The 19,571-nt window shown below is 41.1% G+C and overlaps 1 protein-coding gene and 1 long non-coding RNA gene across 4 annotated transcripts in view; one reads left to right on the top strand and one right to left on the bottom strand.

Annotated features, from left to right (window-relative positions):
* Positions 1 to 10,267, top strand: part of SLC22A4 (solute carrier family 22 member 4) — a 50,415-nt gene extending 40,148 nt beyond the window's left edge. For all 3 annotated transcript variants that reach the window (XM_055299448.2, XM_063612408.1, XM_063612409.1), the window contains 4 exons: positions 822 to 1,036; positions 1,921 to 2,103; positions 6,649 to 6,784; positions 9,837 to 10,267. In XM_055299448.2, coding sequence (XP_055155423.1) covers positions 822 to 1,036; positions 1,921 to 2,103; positions 6,649 to 6,784; positions 9,837 to 9,912 — 610 coding nt within the window. In that variant the 3' untranslated portion in view covers positions 9,913 to 10,267. The remainder of the gene's footprint in view (positions 1 to 821; positions 1,037 to 1,920; positions 2,104 to 6,648; positions 6,785 to 9,836) is intronic.
* The window catches only part of LOC129493360 (uncharacterized), a 52,892-nt gene that overhangs the window by 16,898 nt on the left and 16,423 nt on the right, over positions 1 to 19,571 (bottom strand). The window contains exon 3 of the long non-coding RNA XR_010114324.1: positions 889 to 1,030. This is a non-coding gene — a long non-coding RNA (uncharacterized lncRNA). The remainder of the gene's footprint in view (positions 1 to 888; positions 1,031 to 19,571) is intronic.

Consider the following 19,571-nt stretch of genomic DNA (forward strand, 5'->3'; position numbering starts at 1 on the left):
AAGCAATTCTCCTGTCTCAGCCTCCCAAGTAGCTGGGATTATAGGCACATGCCACCATCATGCCTGGCTAATTTTTGTCTTTTAAGTAGAGATGGGGTTTCACCATGTTGGCCAGGGTCGTCTCAAACTCCTGACCTCAGGTGATTCACCTGCCTTGGTCTCCCAAAGTGCTGGGATTTCAGGCATGAGCCACCACTCATGACATAATATACATGTGTGGTGTATATATATACTATACACCTATAATGACAGAATATACAGGCTGCAGTCTGTGATACTTTGAAGCATTAGGGGACATTCACTCTTTTCCCTAAAGAGAATCAGAATTTATTCTAAGTGAATCCCACAGTATGACCCTTGTATCTCTTTTTTATTAACGAATCAAATCTGGATTTTATGTTCACTGATGTGATTAATATTTTTTCTTCAAATAATAGCTCTAAGAGATTGAGGAGGTACAAACTATTCAGGAAATAGGAAAACTTGAAATCAACTAGCTGAGAAAAGTTATTGTTGAATATTGGTATATCTAGACTAGCACTGTCCAATAGAACTTTCTGCAGTGACGGAAATGTTTCATATCTATGTTGTTCAGTATAGTAGCCACTAGCTACACGTGGCTATTGAGCACTTGAAGTGTGGCTAGTGTAACTGAGGAACTGAATTTGTAATTTTATTTAATTTTAATTTATTTAAATTTAAGTAGCCCATGAGGGTAGTGGCTACTTATAGGACAGCAAGATATAGAGAATTTCTTGACCATCATAAAATTTTAGAGCAATTCACACCATCCCTTTGACATTTTTACCTTTTTCTTTCAGGATGCTGACCTCAGTGGGTTACTTTGCTCTGTCTCTGGATACTCCTAATTTACATGGAGATGCCTACCTGAACTGTTTCCTCTCTGCCTTGATTGAAATTCCAGCTTACATTACAGCCTGGCTGCTATTGCGAACCCTGCCCAGGCGTTATATCATAGCTGCAGTACTGTTCTGGGGAGGAGGTGTGCTTCTCTTCATTCAACTGGTACCTGTGGGTAAGAAGTTAACCAAGATGAACAGCTTACCAGAAAAGACCCACATATTGACTAGGCTGCTTCTGAGTCACTGCTCCATGTTTATTCAGCCTTTATATCATAAGCCATTCATAAGACAATTAGACAGGGATTGCTCACTATGTATGTTGTTTCCTGTGTTCAAAACAACTACCCCAAACAGAAGAGACAGCCTCGGAGAAGCAGAAAGCACCAAAGAGGAAGAGTAACTCTCCCAGTCATCCCCTACACAGAAAGACTCACCTAACATCTCCCTTTAACTCATAGTCATGATTCCTAATTTCTGGCTACTCTCAAACCTTTTCCCTGGGTGTATATTCAAGTAGTACAGTGAGTAGGACATGTCGGTTCCAGGATACATTCAGTGGTTTTCTGGTCTGAATCTTTAAGTAGTTAAATAGCACACAAAAGGATATATGCTTCCCTTTTCCCCTTGTGTCTGACGTTCTCATAATATTAAAATGTCAATAAATTATTGATAGTAATAGAAATACATATTTCTTAATAATAAGAAACAGGATAGAAAGGATTGGTCCTCCTCTTTGAAGATAAAACTTAACTATATTAACATGCTAATAGCTTACCTATGAAACTGTTGTAACAAACAAAAGACAAGTGGACAAAGGTCACTGAATGCATTAATGACCTAGAATAACAGTAGAACAAAGTACAAAGCCACCCCTCACGTGAGTTCCATCCTTGTCCATGCCCAAATATTAGGACATTTGAAGAGAAAATGCTATTTTGGGAATATATTTATGTTAATAAAAGTACTCCCACTGAAGCAAAAAGGACAAAAAAAACAACTGATATAAGAAAGCATCACTTCTAAAAGCACCGTTGTTTATACCGGGTCTCTTTTCCAGATTATTACTTCTTATCCATTGGTCTGGTCATGCTGGGAAAATTTGGGATCACCTCTGCTTTCTCCATGCTGTATGTCTTCACTGCTGAGCTCTACCCAACCCTGGTCAGGAACATGGCTGTGGGGGTCACATCCATGGCCTCCAGAGTGGGTAGCATCATTGCCCCCTACTTTGTTTACCTCGGTGAGCTGCATCTTGTGCATTTGTTCTTCCTTTAAATTAGTTTTCAATATAAAAGTAAGATTTTCATTGTGAAAACATCAAATAGCATAGAATGTACTGGAAAAAAGTACAAGTTCACCTCTCCTCTCCCAGGAGGAGCTCTAGAAAGCCAACCACAAACTGGTGAGTAGCGCTACAGACATTTTGTTTTGCACATCATGTACACATGTATGTATATAATTTTTTAAACATACAAGCAGGCCAGGCGTGGTGGCTCATGCATGTAATCCCAGCACTTTGAGAGGCCAAGGTGGGTGGATCACCTGAGGCCAGGAGTTCAAGACCAGCCTGGCCAGCATGGTGAAACCCCGTCTCTACTAAAAATACAAAAATTAGCCAGGTGTGGTGGCAGGTGCCTGTAATCCCAGCTACTCTGGAGGCTGAGGCAGAAGAATTGCTTGAACCCAGGAGGCAGAGGCTGCAGTGAGCCAAGATTGCACCATTGCACTCCAACCTGGGCAACAAGAGCAAAACTCTGTCTCAAAAATAAATAAAAATAATAAAAAATAAAAAGAATAAACACACAAATAACATTATATATGTTGAAACTTTTTAAACTTAACATTGTATCAGAATATCCTTCCAAATAGTTACATATTGCTCCTTTACCTTCTTTTTAAATAGGTACCTCCTTTTAAAAATGTATATAAGTACATTTTAAAATAAGTATACATAAGTATAATCTACAGATAGATTCATAGAAGTAAAATTCCTGGAGCAAAGAGTGCCGTTAAAAAATTATATATATGTGTGTGTGTACATGATGTTGTGCAAAACAAAATGTCTGTAGGGCTACTCACCAAACAGTTCATGTTGGTTTTCTAGGGCTCCTCCTGGGAGAGAAGAGGTGAACTTTTACTTTTTTCCAGTACATTCTATGCTATTTGAAGTTTTCACAATGAAAATCTTACTTTTATACTGAAACACATAATTCATTTAACCAGGCTCCAATGAATGGAGGACATGTAGGTCATTTCCAGGTTTTTGCTATTACAAATAACATTACAACGAACATTCTCCTATGCTCCTACACCCTTTGTGAATTTACTTATATATATTTGGATTTACAGGTAGATTCATAGAAGTAAAATTCCTGGAGCAAAGAGTGCTGTTAAAAAATTTCATAGATATTCCCAGATTGAACTCTACATATTGTGCCAATTATAATCTAATTATTAATAGGTAAGAGTGGTTGTTTCAATAATCTCACCAACAATAAAGATTACCTAATTCTTTTTTTTTTTTTTTTTGAGACAGTGTCTCACTCTGGAGTGTAGTGGTGTGATCCTAGATTCCCAGCTCACTGCAGCCTCAATCTCCCAGGCTCAAGAGATGCTCCCACCTCAGACTCCCAACTAGCTGGAACTATAGGCAGGCACACCATCAAGCCCAGCTAATTTTTTTTTTTTTTCTGGTAGAGACAGGATTTTGCCAGTTTGCCCAGGCTGGTTTCGAACTCCTGGGCTCAAGTGATCCACCCGCCTCAACCTCCCAAAGTGCTGGGATTACAGGCTTGAGCCACAGCGCCTGGCCGACCTAATTTTTTAATCATTGGTTATCTGTTATGTGAAAAATGGATATCATTGTTACTTTCATTCCTATTTATTAATTATGAATGAGGTTGAACATGTTTTTGTGTGTTTTTTGGCCATTTTATTTATTTTTCAGTGAACTGACTGATTATGTTCTTTGACCTTTTTTTTTTTTTTTTGGACATGGAGTCTCACTCTGTCACCCAGGCTGGAGTGCAGTGGCACAATCTCAGCTCACTGCAACCTCCGCCGCCTGGGTTCAAACAACTCTCCTGCCTCAACCTCCTGAGTAGCTGGGACTACAGGCGCATGCCACCATGTCCGGCTAATTTTTTTTTTTTTTTTTGCATTTTTAGTAGAGATGGGGTTTCATCATATTGGTCAGGCTGGTCTCGAACCCCTGACCTCAGGTGATCCACTTGCCTTGGCCTCCCAAAGTGCTGGGATTACAGACATGAGCCACTGTGCCTGGCCTTCTTTGCCCATTCTTTAATGGTTTATATCGGGTGAAATTCAGCCCCGATATTTCACGTAGGTTCTTTTCTATTTTCCTTAAGTGTCAGCTGGTCTGAGAAATAAATGGACAGAGTACAAAAGAGAGAAATTTTAAAGCTGGGTGTCCGGGGGAGACATCACATATCAGCAGGTTCCGTGATGCCCCCTGAGCCGTAAAGCCAGCAAGTTTTTATTAGTGATTTCAAAAGGGGAGGGAGTGTACGAATAGGGTGTGGGTCACAGAGATCACGTGCTTCACAAGGTAATAGAATATCACAAGGCAAATGGAGGCAGGGTGAGATCACAGGACCACAGGACCGGGGCAAAATTAAAATTGCTAATGAAGTTTCGGGCACGCATTGTCATTGATAACATCTTATCAGGAAACAGGGTTTGAGAGCAGACAAGCGGTCTGACCAAAATTTATTAGGTGGGAATTTCCTCGTCCTAACAAGCCTGGGAGTGCTACAGGAGACTGGGGCCTATTTCATCCCTACAGCTGCAACCGTAAAAGACAGCTGCCCCCAAAGCGGCCATTTTAGAGGCCTACCCTCAGGGACGAATTATCTTTCTCAGGGATGTTCCTTGCTGAGAAAAAGAATTCAGTGATATTTCTCCCATTTGCTTTTGAAAGAAGAGAAATAAGGCTCTGTTCTGCCCGGCTCACCAGCGGTCAGAGTTTAAGATTATCTCTCTTGTTCCCTGAACATTGCTGTTATCCTATTCTTTTTTCAAGGTGCCCAGATTTCATATTGTTCAAACGCAAAAGCTCTACAAACAATTTGTGCAGTTAATGCAATCATCACAGGGTCCTGAGGCGACATACATCCTCCTCAGCTTACGAAGATGATGGGATTAAGAGATTAAAGTAAAGACAGGCATAGGAAATCACAAGGGTATTGATTGGGGAAGTGATAAGTGTCCATGAAATCTTCACAATTTATGTTCAGAGATTGTGGTAAAGACAGGTGTAAGAAATTATAAAAGTATTAATGTGGGGAACTAATAAATGTCCATGAAATCTTCACAATCCACGTTCTTCTGCCATGGCTTCAGCTGGTCCCTCCGTTCAGGGTCCCTGACTTCCCACAACAGGTGTATTCATCTTTTTCTTTTTGACTTGTGCAAACTCTTTGCAATGGAAGAAATTAGCCCTTTGTATATATGTTGTAAATATTTTTTCTAGTTTACCATTTGTATTTTCACTTTATGATATCTTTGTAATTAAGACAATTTTAGTTTTTATATACTCAAAGGTGTCAATCTGAAATGACACTACAGAGGTGTTTCAGTAGCATGTTCAATCTGATGTAGGATCTGACACCCCATGCCTGGTCCGCATTAAGAACTCTACTGGTGAGAAATGCAGACACACCTCATCAACCGGGCAATTGGTTACCTACTGGTACACATGCACACATACACACATACACACACCTGAAAACATGTATGAATTCTCAGGAAAGGTATAATCCAAATCCTTACAGAGAAAGAGAAACATTTTCCTAACAAACATATTCTGCACAGTTGCCCTGTGCCACACCTGAGATAGCAGATTATACAGAGTGGTGTTATTTTTCCCTTTGTCCTTCCCTGTACTTTCAAACTATGCTCAGACGGTCCAGTGGTCAGACACTAGTACATAAGATAGGGAGTCCAAGAGTCTTCTACTCCACACAGCTACTCCTGTTAGTGACACAGAGGCCTCAGAGAAGCTGCAATAACAATATTTTCCTTATGTTTTGGGTCAAATGAAATCCACGGGTGTGCTGTTCCTCTGTAAGCTCTGTATGTATACAGGGGCAAAGCAAGATGAGGATCTGTTGTTCTCCTGTGTGAGTAAAGCTTCACAAAGAGATTACATATTAACCCAAGACATGTAAGTGCTGCAAAAAGAAGCCAAATCCAGGCACACAGTGCCTTTACAGAACGTGCCTGATACTTATAATTTACTGATTTAATCTGGAGTGAACATAATACTTAGTTGTTTTTTTTTTCTTTTTGAGTCTCATAGCTCTGTGGACCTAACTTTCCACTGCAGCCTACTAGTTTGGGCAAAAGCAAAGGTCATGCCAGGCTTATCATGGCCAAAACCTATCCCTGAAACATCCTGGTTAACCTCCTTCACCTTGATGTCCTCCCATCCCCCATTTCCAATTACCTCCACCTTAAGAGGAGAGCTCTGGTAGGCAAAGAACTCTACCAAAGGAACATCTGTCACACATGACTGAGTAGTAGCTTAGAGGATACCAGTTGACAGGAAAGAATGAAAAGCCTTATGATAATGCAAAAGGATTATAGACATGCACAATGTCATCTGCCAAAAAGAAACTGATATTTTGCTTACTTTTTCTTCTCTGAAAATATTCAGATTTAAATCCATTCTCTTATACTGTTCACCAACTTCACAAAATGATGCTCAAGAGTGCCCAGAGAGTCCTCGTATCTGATTGATGTTCTTATGTCCCGGGCTTTATAGGTGCTTACAACAGAATGCTGCCCTACATTGTCATGGGTAGTCTGACTGTCCTGATTGGAATCCTCACCCTTTTTTTCCCTGAAAGTTTGGGAATGACTCTTCCAGAAACCTTAGAGCAGATGCAGAAAGTGAAATGGTAAGTAGAACTTTTAACAAAATGATACCAAAATGCCTTAGGGAGAATAAGCATGGAAGAATAGCTAGGAAGGTTCTGAAAGAGAAGAGCAGTAAGTAGAGACTAGCTCTATCAGATAATAAAGCATATTGTTGGCTGGGCACAGTGGCTCATGCCTGTAATCCCAGAACTTTGGGAGGCTGAGGCAGGTGGATCACCTGAGGTCAGGAGTTTGAGACCAGCCTGGCCAACATAGTGAAACCCCATCTTTACTAAAAATACAAAAAATTAGCCAGGTGTGGTGGCAGTCACATGTAATCCCAGCTACTCAGGAGGCTGAGGCAGGAGAGCTGCTTGAATCCAGGAGGCAGAGGTTGCAGTGAACTGAGATCACACCACTGCACTCCAGCCTGGGCAACAAGAGCAAAACTCCGTCTCAAAAAAAAATAATAATAATAGGCCAGGTGTGGTGGCACATGCCTGTAATCCCAACACTTTGGGAGGCTGAGGCAGGTGGATCACAAGGTCAAGAGATCAAGACCATCCTGGTCAACATGGTGAAACCCTGTCTCTACTAAAAATACAAAAATTAGCTGGGCGTGGTGGCACACGCCTGTAATCCCAGCTACTCAGGAGGCTGAGGTAGGAGAATCACTTGAACCCGGGAGGTGGAGGTTGCAGTGAGCCAAGATCATGCCACTGCATTCCAGACTGGGCAACAGAGCTAGACTCTGTCTCAAAAATAATAATAATAATAGTAATAAAGCATATTGTTGAGCAATAGTAATTAAAACAATGTGATAATGGTATAGGAATAGAAACCAATGGAATAGGATAGAGTTCAGGATAAAACCCAAGAAAATATAAAAATTCAGTATGTAATAAAAAGTAGCAAAGTCAAGGGGGAATAGTTATTCAGTAAAAGGTATTAGAACATTCAGCTAGACATTTTGAATAAATTAAAAAGTTGGCTCTTTAAAAAATGCATTGGCTGGGCACGGTGGCTCACACCTGTAATCCCAGCATTTAGGGAGATTGAGGCAGGTGGATTGCTTGAGGTCAGGAGTTCGAGAACAGCCTGTCCAACATGGTGAAACCCCACCTCTACTAAAAATACAAAAATTAGCCAGGCATGGTGGTGCACCCCTGTAATCCCAGCTACTTGGGAGGCTGAGGCAGGAGAATCGCTTGAACCAGGGTGGTGGATGTTGCAGTGAGCCGAGATCACGCCACTACACTCCAGTCTGGGTGACAGAGCGAGACTCCGTCTCCAAAAAAAACGCATCAAGATAAAATCCAGGCAGTTAAAAAATATAGGCCTAAAAATGTAAAATCATAAATGTACCAGGAGGAAACAAACATTTTTATAACCTTAGAGAAGATCTTACTGAGCATAACATAAAATCAAAGAACCATAAAGGAACAGTTTGATATATCTGATTGTACATTTTTTAAATTATTGGCAAGGCAAAAAGAAACCACCCACAAAGACAAAAGTCAATAAGCCAGGAGAAAATATTTGCTACACAAAACCTAGACATAAGGCTAATATACTTAATATGCAAAAAGCTCATAGTAACCAGTGAGAAAAAGACAAACGATTCAGTAGGAAAACCAGCAAAGGACAAGAACAGACAGTTTACAGAAGTCACTTCAGTGTCCAATATATACATGAAAAAAGTTATTTGTCCACATTAATCAGGAAATGCAAAAATAAAACAATTCAACATCATTTTTTTGGCTTATGAGATTATGCAAGGGTTTTTCTTCTTGACGCAAACCAATTCTGACACCTATTGAGTGTCCTATAATCCAGTTCAATTTTGACAATACCTAAAGTTAGCATCAGACTCCACAGGTGTAAAGACTCAGTCCCACAATACTGCCTTGCTTCACTCGCCACTCACAAATGTCAGGTCCCCAGGTTGCCCACATTTCTCTCTGACTTTACTACCAAGTCTGGGGTTCCAACAAATCCCCTCCTCGGGTTTATTTGCTAGAATGACTCACAGCACTCAGAACACTGGCCACTAGCGGTTTATTACAAAAGATACAAATGAACAGCCAGATGAAGAGGTACATATGGAGAGTTCTGGAAAGGTCCTGAGTGCAGAGGTTCTGCCCCTATGGATTTAAGGTGCACTGCCCTCCTGGCACGTGGATGTGGTCACCAACTCGGAAGCTCTCCAAACCCCATCATTTAGAGGTTTTCATGGAGGTTTAGTCATGTTGGCATGATGGATTATTAAGTCTATCCCCAGCCTCTCTCTTCTCCCCAGACGTTCCAGGTTTCTAATCAAGGCTTGGTCTTCTGGTGACCAGCCCCCACCCTGAAGCTATCTAAGGGCCTTGCCAAGGGTTGCCTCATTAGAACAAAAGAAGCTTTTATCACCCCCTATCACTCCAGAAATTATAAGAGATTTAGGATCTCCGTGTCAGGAGCCAGGGACAAAGACCAGTATCTTTTTATGGCACCACAGCAAACATTTAAAAGATTAGTGGTATTTAGGAGAAGTTTAGAGTTTCGAGTAACACTGCCTGGCTTTAAATCCCAAATCTACTGCAAAAATTTGGGCATATCACTTAATATTCACTAAGTCTCAGTATTCCCATCTGCTATATGGGATATTTCATATGGCTATTTTGAGGTTATAAAAGATAAAGTGTTCTCAGTGCCTGGCCTTGATAAAGGTTAACTCTGCATGTGAATTAATTCTGATCCCTGACAGAACATTTACAGCAAAAAGTGCCCATTTTTGATAAGTTGTTTTCTTCTAATGATAGAACTACTTCAGCATCAACTTTAATTGCCAAGAATTTCATGCCTCCCTCTCTATCCTTTGCTTGGGAAAACTGTGAAAGAGTTTAAATTCTGGCTTCTATGCTTAATTAAGAAAGTAGCCTCAGATGTTTAAAAGCATAAAACATTAGATCTACACTATGAGGTTCTCATTAGAGTTCAAATAGTTACTCGTTCATTGATTGGAGAAATATTTTTCAATGTCAGTTTGGAGCATTTTGCGGAGGAAAGTCTTGAATATTTAATTTTCCTTAGCATCTATTTTATTTTCAGGTTCAGATCTGGGAAAAAAACAAGAGACTCAATGGAGACAGAAGAAAATCCCAAGGTTCTAATAACTGCATTCTGAAAAAATATCTACCCCATTTGGTGAAGTGAAAAACAGATAAATAAGACGCTGTGGAGAAATCCGTTGTTCCCACTGAAATGGACTGACTGTAACGATTGACACTAAAATGAACCTTGCTATCAAGAAATGCTCGTCATACAGTAAACTCTGGATGATTCTTCCAGATAATGTCCTTGCTTTACAAACCAACCACTTATAGAGAGTCTCCTTACTCATTAATTCAATGAAATGGATTGGTAAGATGTCCTGAAAACATGTTAGTCAAGGACTGGTAAAATACGTATAAAGATTAACACTCATTTCCAATCATACAAATACTATCCAAATAAAAATAACATCATTGTATTAACGCAAATATCAGGTGACAACAATGTGTGTGTGTGTGTACATGTGGAAGTGAACCAGCACATTCAAAATTATAGTAGTTTCTGAAGTGAACCAAATGATTATATGCAGTATTCCTATCCAGAAAACCTTCCACACTCCTTTGAGAGGGAGTGATCGCTGTTAGAGGAAAAAACAAACCATTTTTTACCCTCTACTGTCACACTCGACCCATAATACTCTGTGACCAGATGTGGTGGGGGGCTTCTCACACACCAAACAATTCTCCAGCAGATACCAACAGGGTGTTCTCTAATAGAATTAAGCTCTGACCCTATCTGTGGGGAGATAGTGTCAGATCCCACAGGTTGTGTGCTGTCCCTCTTCAGATGCCATTTGAACGTCCAAGCCACATGCACCTCTGACCTACCAGCTACAAACCAGGGTTTCCACAGCCCCCTTCTTGGGTTCAATTAATTTGCTAGAAAGGCTCACCAAATTCAGCTAAACCTTTACATTTAACAATCTATTATAAAGGATACAGATGAACAGCCAGATGAAGCAGCATGTAGGGCTAGGCCTGGAAAGATTCCAAGTGCAAGAGCTTCTGTCCCAGTGAAGCTGGGATGCAGTGCCCTCCCAGCTTGTGGACGCATTTACTGGAATCTCCTCAAATCTTGTTGTTCAAGAGTTTTTAGAGAGCTTGATCTCCAGCACCTTCCCCGCCCAGAGGTCAGTGGGTAGAGCTGAAAGTTCCAACCCTCTAATCCTCAAATGACCTGGTCTTTCCGGGGACTAGCCCCATCATAAGAATATCTAGGGCCCCACATTAAGTAACCTCATTAGCATAAACTCAGGAGTTATCAAATCAAAGGGGCTCATTATGACTAATGAGATACTCCTACCACTCAGGAAGTTCTAGAGGTTTGGGGAACTCTATGACAAGAGCTGAGACAAAGACCAGGTATCCATATTTCATATTAAACCACAATGGTAGATATTAATTGTATTTTAGCCTGGCTCATCTGGCCAATCTGCCTGCAAGAAGGCAGCAAGGCAGCTCCTAGTTACAGTTTCAGCAGCTACACCTCACAGCCCTTACACCATTAAATGGTCCCCATTTGTTGTGCTTTTGTTGAGCACGTGACTAAACCTCCTGTTTCCTAAAAATGGCTTAAGATATATTTTGCTGGTAAATACAAAATCAGAAAAACTGCACAAACCAGTTAGATTGTTAGAGGTGGTTTATGTTGTGCCCCATAGCCAAGAGAGGTGTGCACCAAGGAGGATATCATCAAATCTGACAATCTGGAAAGCGTTTGAAACTGTTCTTTTCCTAAGCACAGTATTCAGCTGTGTCCTCCTGAACCCATATCTATCAGGTCAACAGCTTTATCCCATTCCGCATGAATATTGGCTGTGGGTTTGTCAGAAATAGCTCTTATTATTTTGAGATACGTTCTATCAATACCTAGTTTATTGAGAGTTTTTAGCATGAAGGGTTTTTGAATTTTGTTGAAGGCCTTTTCTGCATCTATTGAGATAATCAAGTGGTTTTTGTCATTGGTTCTGTTTCTGTGATGGATTATATTTATTGATTTGCATATGTTGAAACAGCTTTGCATCCCAGGGATGAAGCCCACTTGATCATGGTGGATAAGCTTTTTGATGTGCTGCTGGATTCGGTTTGTCAGTATTTTATTGAGGATTTTTGCATCAATGTTCATCAGGGATATTAGTCTAAAATTCTCTTTTTTTTTGTTGTTGTGTCGTTGCCAGGCTTTGGTATCAGGATGATGCTGGCCTCATAAAATGAGTTAGGGATGATTCCCTCTTTTCTATTGCTAGGAATAGTTTCAGAAGGAATGGTACCAGCTCCTCTTGGTACCTCTGGTAGAATTCAGCTGTGAATGTTTCTGGTCCTGGACTTTTTTTGGGCTATTAATTATTGCCTCAATTTCAGAGCCTGTTATTGGTCTAATCAGAGATTCAGCTTCTTCTTGGTTTAGTCTTGGGAGGGTGTATGTGTCCAGGAATTTATCCATTTCTGCTAGATTTTCTAGTTTATTTGTGTAGAGTTGTTTACAGTATTCTCTGATGGTAGTTTGTATTTCTGTGGAATTGGTGGTGATATCCCCTTTATCATTTTTTATACCATCTGTTTGATTCTTCTCTCTTTTCTTCTTTATTAGTCTTGCTAGCGGTCTATCAATTTTGTTGATCTTTTCAAAAAACGAGCTCCTGGATTCATTGATTTTTTTGAAGAGTTTTTGTGTCTCTCTCTTTCAGTTTTGCTCTGATCTTAGTTATTTCTTGCCTTGTGCTAGCTTTTGAATTTGTTTGCTCTTGCTTCTCTAGTTCTTTTAATTGTGATGTTAGGGTGTTGATTTTGATCTTTCCTGCTTTCTCTTGTGGGCATTTAGTGCTATAAATTTCCCTATATACACTGCTTTAAGTGTGTTCCAGAGATTGTGGTACGTTGTGTCTTTGCTCTCACCGTTTTCAAAGAACGTCTTTATTTCTGCCTTCATTTCGTTATTTACCCAGTACTCATTCTGGAGCAAGTTGTTCAGTTTCCATGCAGTTGTGCAGTTTTGAGTGAGTTTCTTAATCCTGAGTTCTAATTTGATTGCACTGTGGTCTGAGAGACAGTTTGTTGTGATTTCTGTTCTTTTACATGTGCTAAGGAATGCTTTACTTCCAACTATGTGGTCAATTTTGGAATAAGTGTGATGTGGTGCTGAGAAGAATGTATATTCTGTTGATTTGGGGTGGAGGGGTCTGTAGATGTCTATTAGGTCTGCTCGGTGCAGATCTGAGTTCAAGTCCTGGATACCCTTGTTAACCTTCTGTCTCATTGATCTGTCTAATATTGACAGTGGGGTGTTAAAGTCTCCCATTATTATTGTGTGGGAGTCTAAGTTTCTTTGTAGGTCTCTAAGTACTTGTTTTATGAATCTGGGTGTTCCTGTATTGGGTGCATATATATTTAGGATAGTTAGCTCTTGTTGAATTGATCCCTTTACCATTATGTAATGCCCTTCTTTGTCCCTTTTGATCTTTGTTGGTTTAAAGTCTGTTTTATCAGAGACTAGGATTGCAACCCATGCCTTTTTTTTGCTTTCCATTTGCTTGGTAGATCTTCCTCCATCCCTTTATTTTGAGCCTATGTGTGTCTCTGCATGTGAGATGGGTCTCCTGAATACAGCACACTGATGGGTCTTGACTCTTTATCCAATTTGCCAGTCTGTGTCTTTTAATTGGGGCATTTAGCCCATTTACATTTAAGGTTAATATTGTTATGTGTGAATTTGATCCTGTCATTATGATGTTAGCTGGTTATTTTGCTTGTTAGTTGATGCAGTTTATTCCTAGCATCGATGGTCTTTACAATTTGGCATGTTTTTGCAGTGGCTGGTACCAGTTGTTCCTTTCCACGTTTAGTGCTTCCTTCAGGAGCTCTTGTAAGGGAGGCCTGGTGGTGACAAAATCTCTCAGCATTTGCTTGTCTGGAAAGGATTTTATTCTTCACTTATGAAGCTTAGTTTGACTTGATATGAAATTCTGGGTTGAAATTCTTTTCTTTAAGAATGTTGAATATTGGCCCCCACTCTCTTCTGGCTTGTAGGGTTTCTGCTGAGAGATCCGCTGTTAGTCTGATGGGCTTCCCTTTGTGTGTAACCTGACCTTTCTCTCTGGCTGCACTTAACATTTTTTCCTTCATTTCAACCTTGGTAAATCTGCCAATTATGTGTCTTGGGGTTGCTCTTCTCGAGGAGTATCTTTGTGGCATTCTCTGTATATCCTGAATTTGAATGTTGGCCTGCTTTGCTAAGTTGGGGAAGTTCTCCTGGATAATATCCTGAAGAGTGTTTTCCAACTTGGTTCCATTCTCCCTGTCATTTTCAGGTACACCAATCAAATGTAGATTTGGTCTTTTCACATAGTCCCATATTTTGTGGAGGCTTTGTTCGTTTCCTTTTACTCTTTTTTCTCTAATCTTCTTGCTTTATTTCATTAATTTGATCTTCAATCACTGATACCCTTTCTTCCACTTGATAGAATCGGCTATTGAAGCTTGTGCATGTGTCACAAAGTTCTCGTGCCATGGTTTTCAGCTCCATCAGGTCATTTAAGGTCTTCTCTACACTGTTTATTCTAGTTAGCCATTCATCTAATTTTGTTTCAAGGTTTTTAGCTTCCTTGTGATGGGTTAGAACATCCTCCTTTAGCTCAGAGAAGTTTGTTATTACTGACCTTCTGAAGACTACTTCTGTCAGCTCATCAAAGTCATTCTCCACCCAGCTTTGTTCTGTTGCTGGCAAGGAGTTGCAATCCTTTGGAGGAGAAGAGGCGCTCTGGTTTTTAGAATTTTCAGCTTTTCTGCTCTGGTTTCTCCCCATCTTTGTGGTTTTATCTACCTTTGGTCTTTGATGTTGGTAACTTACAGATAGCATTTTGGTGTGGATGTCCTTTTTGTTGAGGTTGATGCTGTTCCTTTCTGTTTGTTAGTTTTCCTCCTAACAGTGAGGTCCCTCAGCTGCAGGTCTGTTGGAGTTTGCTGGAGGTCTACTCCAGACCCTGTTTGCCTGGGTATCACCAGCAGAGGCTGCAGAACAGCAAATATTGCAGAACAGCAAATATTGCTGACTGATCCTTCCTCTGGAAGCTTCATCCCAGAGGGGCACCTGCCTGTATGAGGTGTCAGTCGGCTACTGGGAGGTGTCTCCCAGTTAGGCTACACGGGGGTCAGGGACCCACTTGAGGAGGCAGTCTGTCTGTTGTCCAAGCTAAAACACCATGCTGGGAGAACCACTGCTCTCTTCAGAGCTGTCAAACAGGGATGTTTAAGTCTGCAGAAGTTTCTGCTGCCTTTTGTTCAGCTATGCCCTGCCCCAGAGGTGGAAACTACAGAGGCAGTCAGCCTTGCTGAGCTGTGGTGGGCTCCACCCAGTTCCAGCTTCCACAGCCATTTTGTTTACCTACTCAAGCCTCAGCAATGGCGGATGCCCCTCCCCGTCCCAGGTTGCTGCCTTGCAGGTCAATCTCAGACTGTTGCACTAGCAGTGAGCAAGGCTCCATGGGCATAGGATCCGCCAAGCCAGGCACAGGATATAATCTCCTGGTGTGCCATTTGCTAAGATTTTGGAAAAGCACAGTATTTGGGCGGGAGTGTCCCGTTTTTCCAGGTACCATCTGTCACGGCTTCCCTTGGCTAGGAAAAGGAAATCCCCTGACTCCTTGCGCTTCCCAGGTGAGGCAATGCCCTGCCCTGCTTCGGCTCACCCTCCATGGGCTGCACCCACAGTCCAACCAGTCCTAGTAAGATGAACCAGGTACCTCAGTTGGAAATGCAGAAATCATCCGTCTTCTGCATCGATCACACTGGGAGCCGCAGACCAGAGCTGCTCCTATTTGGCCGTCTTGGAATGGAATCCTCAATGAGATATTTTAAGAAGTTAAAAAATAATTGTAAACAGCATCTGAACAAACAAATATGTAATAAGTTTAAGAAATTTTTGAAAAAGATCAGTGATAAGGGGAAATGTTCTCTTACATATATAAAAACACACAATGACTACTCTGGGTTTCCTGGAAAACACACATACACACACACACACACACACACACACACACACATGAAAGATAAATCAATCAACGAAATAGAAGAGGTATTGCAGAAACAGACCCAAGTGTTGAAAAAAATTGTAACATATGATAAAGGTGAATTATAAATTATCAAGAAAATGATACATTGTTGAAGACTGGTGCTGGGACAATTGAGAAGCTGAAAAACTGTTAAAAAATGGAAAAATGGGGGGAATAAATAGTATCCCATGATAAATCACATACCAAATTAATTCCTGATCAACTAAAGAGCCAAATGTAATAAATGTAAATAAAATAGAGACAAGACTAAATAAATCAAAAGCTAGAAGAAAATATAGGTGATATTTAATTTTAAGATGAATAGGAAATTGAAGTTAAGATAGATAGATTTTACTATAAACTTTTAAAGAATTCTGTACAACAGAAAATCTTAAAATTAACACAAGTTGGAAAAATATTAACAAAAACATATTGGACAAAATTACCATCCTTTGTACATATGCATCAATTTTTTTAATGCCCACTAATACTCCAGTTAAAGCAAATAGGGCTAAGTACATAGCCTTTGGAGACAAGTGTTCCAGGACCTGATGCTGGGTGTGTCACTTCTCTATCAGCTGTGTGATTTTGAGCAAGTTATAGTCTTCCCTAAAACTCAGCTTCTTCATCTGTAAAGAGGGATGATAACAATTCCGTCTGGGTGGGGATTACATGAGACAATGCATACTGTGTTTGGCTCCATACCTGGCAAAGATGTCCACGTTTTTGCTATCTCTCATCTTACTCATGTCCTCACACCCCTTCTTGGCCAGCTTAAATTCCATGCTTAATCATCATAATCATCTTCCTTGCCTCTTTCTTATCTGCCTTGCTTTTGGGGGAAACTATAAAACTGGTTAAATCTAACCTCCCTCCTACTTCTTGCTAGCACCTGCATAGCCAAATGTAGATGGAAAATATATTCCATCTGACTGGTTTCACTTTAAACTGACCATCAGTGACTTCAAGAGGATCCTAATTGCCCTGGTTCATTCTCTATCCTGGAGGACCTTCTTTCTCTTCAGAACTCCATCACCTTCTCCCCCATGCTCACCCTCAGCTGTGCCTTGGCTTCCTATTTCACCTAGAAAATAGAAGCAATGGAGAGAATCTCTACAAGCACCATAATCCACCAGCCTAACTCCATCTGTACCCACACCCTCTGTCTTTTCTCCTGTTTCTCCTGAATGGTTTCTCCTCCCTGCTGGAGTGCAGTGGCTCACTGCAACCTCTGCCTCCCAGGTTCAAATGATTCTCATGCCTCAGCCTCCCAAGTAGCTAGGATTACAGGCATGCACCACCATACCCAGCTAATTTTTGTATTTTTAGTACAGACAGGGTTTTGCCATGTTGGCCAGGCTAGTATTGAACTCCTGGGCTCAAGTGATTGGCCTGCCTCAGCCTCCCAAAGTGCTGGGATTATAGGTGTGAGCCACCATGCCCGGCCCCAGCCTTATATACTTCTTACCCGCTCCACCCCCTACCCCCTTACCAACAGCAGAAAAGTAACATGATATAATTGAGATAGCCCTGACTGCTATGCTGAGATTGAAGGGGCATAGGAGCAGCCTTAATGAGGAAGGATTGACTGGGGGCTAACAGAATACAGGCAAGAAACTGGATTCTACATAATGTTGAAATTATGGCAAAAGACTTTATTGACAGATTGGATGTGGAGTATGAGAGGAAGAGCAGCCAGGAAAATAAAGTTTCCATTTACTGAGTTGGGGAAGACTTCAGGAAGAGCAGATTTGGGATGAAATTAGGAGCACATGTTGCTCTAGCAATTCTCCTGACTCCCCCATCATAAATCTTTTCCCTCTCTACTGGATCTTTCCCATTCAGTATGCAAACAGGCTGTAAAAGCTCTCTCTTGACCCAGTTTCTGCTGCCAGCTCCTGCCCCATTTCTCCCTCTCCCTTAGCAGCGAAACTCCTTGGAAGATTGCTATATCTACTTGCTACTTTCAACTTTGTTCTTCCAATTTTCACTTGGCCCCACTACAATTAAGCTTTAGCCCTCACCTTTCACCAGAGCACCTCTATTAAGGTTCGCAGTGACTGCATGTTTCTGAATTCAATAGTCAATTCACAGTCATCATCTTACCTGACCTCTCAAGGCATTTGACAAACTCACTTCTCTTTCATCCTTGAACTGCTTTCTACAACATGACATTTGCGCCAGGCGTGGTGGCACACACCTGTAGTTCCAGCTACTTGGGAAGCTGAGGCAAGAAAAACACTTGAACCCAGGAGGCAGAGGTTATAGTGAGCCGAGATTGTGTCATTGCACTCCAGCCTGGGTGACAGAGTGAGACTCTGTATCAAAAAAATCAACAAAAATGACACTTGCTTGGTTTTCCTCTTACCTTGTTGGCTGCTCCTTTACCATCTAGTGTGCTGGGTTTTCTTCATCTCCGCTACTGCCCAAAATTGGAGGGCCCAGAACTTAGTCTTCAGTCCTCTTCCTTTTTAAAAAATCCAGTCTCATGGTTTAAATATCGTCTCTGCATTGATGACCACCAATACATAGACAGAAGTGAACTCCAGGCTCACACAATAACTGCCCACTCGATATCCTCACTTGGATACATAATAGGTGTCTCAAACATAACATGTCAAATTTAACATGTGCTCCTAATTTCATCCCAAATCCGCTCTTCCTGAAGTCCTCCCCAACTCAGTAAATGGAAACTTTATTTTCCCGGCTGCTCTTCCTCTCGTACTCCACATCCAATCTGTCAATAAAGTCTTTTGCCATAATTTCAACATATGTAGAATCTAGTTTCTTGCCTGTATTCTGTTAGCCCCCAGCCAATCCTTCCTCATTAAGGCTGCTCCTACACCCCTTCAGTCTACTCTCAGCATAGTAGTCAGGGCTATCTCAATTACATCATGTTACTTTTCTGCTCAAAACCTTCCAATCGCTTCCCATCTCAGTCAGACTTTTTAAAAGCCCAATTCCTTACAATGGTCTATAAGTAGGATGATTACACGTCAGTTTGTCCAGGACAGTCCTGGCTTCTCTGCATTGAACTAGTGTTAATTTTTTTTTTTTTTTTTTGAGACGGAGTCTCGCTCTGTTGTCAGGCTGGGGTGCAGTGGCGCGATCTCAGCTCACTGCAACCTCTGACTCCCCAGTTCAAGCGATTCTCCTGCCTCAGCCTCCTGAGTAGCTGGGATTACAGGCATGTGCCACCACACCCAGCTAAATTTTTGTGTGTGTGTGTATTTTTTAGTAGAGAAGGGGTTTCACCATGTTGGCCAGGATGGTCTCAATCCCCTGACCTCGTGATCTGCCTGCCTCGGCCTCCCAAAGTACTGGGATTACAAGCGTGAGCCACCACATCCAGCCCTAGTGTTAATTATTAATAACCCTCACCTACACCTTTCATTCTAGAAGTCTCCCAGTTTGGATGACAAATTATATATGGCAATAACCTACAGGTCACATTTGACAGTTTACTTTAAAAGTAAACAGCTTCCAAATTAACCCATCTTGGGAAGGTCTTGTGATTCATGGCAATACCTTGTCCTGAGTAAGGAATCTTAGAATTTCCTCAAATTGTTGATGTACTGATCAATGCACTACCTACTGACACTGAAAAGGACACTGATTTATTTCTGACTCATAACATTTTACTGATTGTCTTGCACGTAGACATTTTAGTCTGCATGTTGCAATCT

The sequence above is a fragment of the Symphalangus syndactylus genome, chromosome 11 (genome assembly GCF_028878055.3).
Source record: "Symphalangus syndactylus isolate Jambi chromosome 11, NHGRI_mSymSyn1-v2.1_pri, whole genome shotgun sequence".
NCBI lineage: Eukaryota > Metazoa > Chordata > Mammalia > Primates > Hylobatidae > Symphalangus > Symphalangus syndactylus.